General features: G+C 29.2%; 1 protein-coding gene across 3 annotated transcripts in view; it reads right to left on the reverse strand.

Annotated features, from left to right (window-relative positions):
- Positions 1-2400, reverse strand: part of LOC106464926 (guanine nucleotide exchange factor DBS-like) — a 57742-nt gene extending 55342 nt beyond the window's left edge. For all 3 annotated transcript variants that reach the window (XR_002611857.1, XM_022392731.1, XM_022392732.1), the window contains exons 1-3: positions 2291-2400; positions 1615-1705; positions 467-580 (exon numbers count right to left, since the gene is read on the reverse strand). Coding sequence is in view for 2 of the 3 variants with exons in the window: in XM_022392731.1 (XP_022248439.1) it covers positions 467-580; positions 1615-1705; positions 2291-2316 (231 nt within the window). In the remaining variant the exon portion in view is untranslated. The remainder of the gene's footprint in view (positions 1-466; positions 581-1614; positions 1706-2290) is intronic.
- Positions 2401-7136: the final 4736 nt, after the last annotated feature.

Below are 7136 nucleotides of genomic sequence, written 5' to 3' on the forward strand. Positions count from 1 at the left end.
CCATTTAAGCCGTCTCCAGCCATTATTAGTCTCAAAGTGGGTTCCTCGTCATCGAATCAGGTATATTTGTCAACTTTGTTGCATTTGAAGCACTATAAATGTAACAAGAAAATGTTTTGATTAAATTCTACACATAGTTATAGATAGAGCAGGGATACAGTGTAAAACATCCAGTTGAATTATCATGTTTCAAGTAAATTAGTCACATTATAATTATAATATAATTAATTTAATAATATAATTATAATCATATATTCAAACTAGCACTCATGATACATGTTCTAGGTACACTATCATTTCTACCAATGAATTTCATGTTATTAAAACCTAAGCCAATAGTCCCTAGTTTTGTCTCAAGTATGGTAAGTTATGACTATTAAATCAATTTCAAACAGGTATGTTGTTTTCCCAAAACCAACCTTATTTAACTTTAAAATGTGTCAGGATAAAAAAGATATCTTTCTACCTTAAATTTGAATTCTTCCTTGAAAAATTTGTGACTGACTTCTGAAATTGCTTTTTGAAAAAACCCCACAGGCCGAAGTACAAAAACAATCTGAATAAGTCCAGGAAAAAAGCCCTATAAAAATAATAATAATTCTGTATTTGAAAAAAATACAACACATATGTCACTTCTTATTAAATAACAAAACACTATTTACAAAGCCTAAAAAATATATAAAACAATATAATCAGGATTTAATATGTCAAGGATACATAAAACACTCTTTAAAATGGAAAGTTTTTCTATCATAATACAAATTAACTCAAAGGATAAAATACTATTCATAATTGAGCAATTTGATATTCTCTAATATTATTTTGTAAATTTTTTAAATTAAGAAAACGTGGTTTGAAAAATTAAAAATCTTGAATCAAATAAAAACAACAGTTATACTTATACACAGCACTAAACTCCAGTGAGAATTATTCTATGTTAGAGATAAAAGTCTGCCCTATTACTAAAATTATCAATGATCCAGCTGACCTCTATTCAAAATGAAATTTAAAAAAGTTTCAACAAATACAATACCATTTGATATCAGGTTCACATAAACTCATTTAAAACTGTATAATATCTCATCAAATCAGATTCAAGTGTATTTATTCAATTAATATAACATACATAAAGAATTGCAAGAGATATTTTACTGCAAATCCGTATTTAAAACACTGTTTCCATCTATCTCCATTTTTAGTTGTCTCATATACATATATGTCCAATTTTCACAAAATTTGAATAATAGGCTTCGAAAGTTAGTAATAATAATATAATTGGCAATATTTCTTAGGTAATGAGAAAAATTAATAAATTTCTCCAAACTTTTGTTTTTTACAAGTATATACTTTTTGAACATTAAACATTTTTCAAGTTAACTCAAGCACACGTGTTCACAAGCTGAGTTAAACACCCCACTTTTAGCATATTTGGCTTTGTAATATTGAAAAACAATTATAACTCATCTGATGTAAGTTAGCAATTTAAAAACACAGTTATTAGAGGTGTTAATTGTTTAGATACTTTGACACAACAAATAATTCTAAAAATACATATCTATATTTTGAAATTAGTAGAATGTTCTTTCAAACAAAATATCAGAAATATAAGCTCACAGAAATCCTGAGTAATATTGTCTTCACAGCACTCCATTTATCATTCCTTCTGTCTACAATCAGTGCAAAACCAAGGTCTGCATCTTGCATCCTGCCAATCATTAAATTTTTACTATAACAGGGGATCTACGAAAACCTTCTGCAATATTTCAAAAACAAAACATGGCAATAACAACCTACTCTTGTATTCAGGCTAATAAGAAAAATACTACGGAACCATTAAAGTGAATAAAATTGCATTCTGAATAATACATGTGTATATAAGGAAAATTATTTAGTATTGCAGCTTGTACCAAAGTTATGTTAAAGATAAGATCTATCAAAGTAAAATTAAAACTCAATATTTTGAATCTTCTTCATAAGTCTTGTTTCTTTACTATTTTCATATGCTACAGTTGAATTATATGGAATTATTTGCCTTCAAAATGTTTTTATGACCTTTGAAATCTTCATTTAACCTTTTTAAACGTACTTGTCCCAGTTCAATTTTTAATATTAATTTTTTCATTATATCAACATCTAGTTTGTGGGTTTGTGACTACAATTCAAAAATTAAATTAATTCTTGAGTGCTAAGAAAATATCAAATTTTATGAAACATGTTTTCTTATATTTATTAGCAGTATCAAGTTACTTTTTATAGTTTAAAGTTTTGAAAAGAAGTTTAAAGTACTTACGATGGAACAGCAGTTAAATACAGCATCAACTTTCTATAATCTTCATCATAAAGATTGCAGAACAAACCTATGTCAGGGAAAGTTATTATTGGCCAACCTTCTGGTGTCCTTCCACCTAGTGAGGGTAATGATAAGAAGAAATAAGATCTAAGAAATTAAATTTTAGAGCCATGTAAAGATTTTAACATGAAATTAAAAAGAAAAATTAACTAACAATATGTACTAATGTAGCCACAAAAAAGTGCTTGTCTACATCAACCAGTTTTTTAAACTATCAAACACATACGCTTAAGTAAAACGTTTATAGTCTATAGATATCATTAACAAAAATTTGAAAACAGCAAACTTATAGAACACACCCATAACTTAATTAAACTGTTAAACAACTCCCAAGTAATGGGTGCATACAGCCTTGCAAATGAGTATGTTTTTATTGAAACATTATGCACATGTAAAAAATCGTGAACTGGCAAATGAAATATCTTTTGCACCTCCTACAACTCATCAATTACTAAAATACACTTAAATAAGTCAATATATATATTTCGTGAATAATTAAATTGTATTTACGAATGCAAAATATCCTGAATAATTTACAAAAACAGCTAACAACTATAGCAAAATAATCTAATAAATGTCTGGATGAATAAATTTCCTCATTTGTACAAATAATAATGCATAAGCACTTCAAAATTTAAAGAAACATACTGCTAGATAAACCGGTTTACTTGCTTACATACACTAAGACATTAATGCAAAAACACTACATTAAGTATTTGGTATATTCAGGTGAGCTGAATGTAGCTTTGGGATTTACCTGATAGGTCTACTTGATGGGAGAATCGAACAAAATATGGTACTACAGAACAGTGCTGAACTTTTACTGGCTGAGCTGAATATACAATGAACATAACCATTATTGCAACTTAAAAAACATTGTGTGCACTTGTTTATAATGACCTGTTTCTTCATCATAGAGATAAGATAAGATTAAGTTTGGATGAAACTAGGAATCAGACTAATTGAAAGGTTTCTATTTAAAATTAAACCTTGCATTTTTCTATAATGACTATGCTACCATATGACTAGTCATTCTCACTCCACATTGGTGTGGCTGTAATTTCTTGATATTAACTACACAACCAGTGAAGAACATTGGCCTCAACATCCTTATACAAGGTTGTATATTCTCAACGGGTGGTTACAGGATATAACTTTGAAATGACAAAGGAACAAAAGCAACTTGAAACAAGATCAACTTAACAGTTTTCTTGTCCATGTATCAGGTTTCACATAACAGAAGAAATAATGAGTATTAATATTACAGAAAGAAAAACTTATGATATATTTCTATACCACAGGTGAATAGGTTTTTTGTTGATTAAAATAGTAAAAGATAAATGTTTAAACTATCAATGAATAGTTCCGTTATTTGTTCAAACATGTACAGTAATTTTATTCTGTGTTATAGAAAATGGTATATTAACAATACAGAATGATGAACAGCAAAGTAAAATGTATGCAGAGAACTTGATAAATATAAGTTACAAAGTGACAAAATTGATATGTTTAGTTACAGTATTCAAGTGAGTTTAAAAACAAACTTCCATCCGAATGTTTCAGAAATTAGCATTAAAAGGAAAAGTATTTACAGTGAATAAAGTTTCTTTGTAACAAGAAAAATGTCAGGGCAAACATTTATTGTTACATAATCATTCACAATTAAAATGGAAATATAATTTTTTTTCTATTTAAATCAATCTATCGGTTTGAAACATCAAATACGAGAACAAGCACAGTGAGTGCATCTTTGATATTAGTAGAACCAAAATTAGTCACTACTGATGACCAGATAGCCCTCCACTTAAAAACACAAATCTTCTTATCTTTTTGGAGTTTTTTTCTTTTTCACAAATGGCATTTGTGTTTTATATAAGTTGAAAAACATTAAGTAGTGGTAAGTCGATAATTTTCATTAGATTTAAAGAAAATGTGTTTGAGAATGAAAAGTTTAATTAACTCATTTTGTTTTCACAGGTTTCTAAAATCCAGGATTCAGAAAAGTGTTTTAATAAATACCTAGTGCTGCAACCTTCCATTTCCATACAGATCCAAAAGTACATAACAACATATAGAATTTTAATGGCATATAATAATTTAAATGTTTATTTCAACACCATCAAATAGATGTCTAATTAGAATGTTTTATTAGAGTTAGAAGTTTTAACAACAATGAAATCCATAGAGAATATTGCTTAAATACATAAATTTTCACATGTATTTAAGAAAAAAGAAAAATATTGATGATTCAAAAATTAGTTGATGTCTAATTATTCTGGAATTTGAAGGTTGATATTTTTATGATTATTCTTTTCATGGCTGAAAACATCTTCCACTGTGCGTGAATATCAACTAGGTGGTCCTGAAACATGTATATGCACCTTATGATAATACAGTTGTGTGAAGGGCTGTCAGCTGAGGTGTGGTGAACACAAAAATTTAGATACACTGTAATTTGCAATAATTTAAGACTTTATAAAACTTTTTACTAAAGCTGATAAAAAATTATCACTTTTTGAGCCTTTCTTTTAGGATTTGAATAGGTGACATAACACTTCCTGTAATTTTTTCTCCATATATGTCTTGGTATTTTCCCCTGAAACATTAATTGGTCATCTTTATTTTATATTCTTTATCGTTTTTTTTTGTATCATTGCACAAAACAATTAAAAGGTTACTGGAATTTATACTATTTTAGTTACAACAAGACAAGCCCACTGTGATCAAATAAGATCAATTACCATTCTCCATTAACTTTTATGCAAATCAGGAACCTGAAATGCAAAAGATTGGATTTACTTCTTTACAGTAAGAGTATGGTCATCATGAACACAAGAATAGCCTAGTAGTGATGTTGCATGTTTATAAAATCAAAGTATGGTTATCATCAACTAATACTTTAATCCTGAAATGACCAATTTGTTTTTATACTGTTCACTGATGTGGTCTACATATTGAGTCACATTGAAAATTTGATGTTTTTACAACATTCAGTGTAAAGAAATGATAACAAAATTGTATGAAATCACTCATTATCTACATAAAGTACACAAAGGACTCTAGCAATAATTAGAGAGATTAACTGCACTATAAATGGATATTTGTGATATACATGTTATTAAAGATCCTGCAGCCATCAAAGTCATACATCCACAAATACTTTTGTGCATAAATAGTTTTAAAAAATCAGGTTGACTTACAAAGGGTATAAGGGTTTATATTTAAAAAAACATCACTAATTTAAGAAATTTAAGTTGAATGGTATGATGGGAGACTTAGAAGATTATAGAAGATCAAGAAAGTTTATCAAACAGGAAATTAGTATACCAAAAAGGATGTATGGAAAAAGGTCAGCTGAAAATTGACAGTAAGGATTTCTTTAAATAAATTAAGATTAAACAAAATATTAGGATTGGGATAGGACCTTTGAGGGATGATAAAGAAAGGCTTGTATCTGATGATTATGAGGTGGCTAGGTTATTAAATTCTGCTTTTTTCTTCAGTTTTTACTAATGACAATTTAAGCAATATTCCTCATCTTGAACAGTTGATAGATGGAAAGAAGATTGAACAGTATGATCACATTAATTCTGAGACTGTTAAGAAAGAATTGGGAAGTTTAAAGAATGATAAGGCTCCTGGGCCAGATAATATTATCCCAAGGGTTTTGATGGAGGTTAAGAATTGGATATGTGAGCCACTTGCTACAATTTTTTGTAAGTCCTTGAATAGTGGGCAGATGCCAGAGGATTGGAAGCTGACTAATGTCACTCCTCTTTTCAAATGTGGTGATAAAAATTATCCCAGTAATTACAAACCTATTAGTCTTACATTAGTTGTGGAAAAAGTTTTGGAAAATCTGTTAAAAGATGCTTCATTCAACAAAGTTTAGAATTTTATTGAATAATGAACATGGTTTCACTAAGGTAAAATCTCGCCTTACAAATCTTTTGACATTCTTTGAAAAGATTATTGCTTATGTAAATGAAGTTAAGGGTGTAGATTTGGTGTATCTGGATTTTCAGAAAGCATCTGACAAGATGTCACATAAAAGGCTTGTAAAAAATTATCTAAAGATGTGGGGGGGGATAAGTTAGCTAATTGGATAGAGGAGTAGCTAGATGGAAGAAAGCAGAGGGTTGTTACAAATGGAGTCCAGTGAAACTGAATCAATGTCACAAGTGGGGTACCTCAGGGCTCAATCTTAGAATCATTGCTCTCTTTGATTTACATCAATGACATAGATGAAGAAATGGCCTATAAATTACTTCAATTTGCTGATGATATTAAAGTCTTGGGTGTTGCTAGCTGTGAAGAGGATACTGCTGCTTTACAAAAGGAATTAGGTAATTTAGTGAGTTGGGTAAATAAATGGCAGATGTGTTTTTAATTATAATAAATGCAAGATAATGTATGTGGGTTATCACAATTTGAATTATGAGTATATCTGTGTTTGGAAGGAAAGGGATCTTGGTGTCATGATTGATCAGTCTCTTAAGCTATCCAAGCATTGTGCTGTTGCTGGTGGTAGGGCAAATAGGAATTTAGGTTGTATCTACATAAATTGAATACAAGTCTAAAGAGATTATAATTTTATTGTATAGATCACTGGTTAGGCCACATTTGGAGTATTGTGTACATTACTGGACTCCTTACTTTAGGAAAGACATTGAATTGTTGGAAATGGTTTAGAGGAGGGTTACTAGATTGGTGCCTGGGATGGAGAGGTTGTCATATGAGGAGAGGTTAAGATCTCTGAATTGTTTTATCTTAAAATATGAAGAGT

Source organism: Limulus polyphemus, unplaced genomic scaffold (assembly GCF_000517525.1).
Source record: "Limulus polyphemus unplaced genomic scaffold, Limulus_polyphemus-2.1.2 Scaffold1785, whole genome shotgun sequence".
Classification (NCBI taxonomy): Eukaryota; Metazoa; Arthropoda; class Merostomata; order Xiphosura; family Limulidae; genus Limulus; species Limulus polyphemus.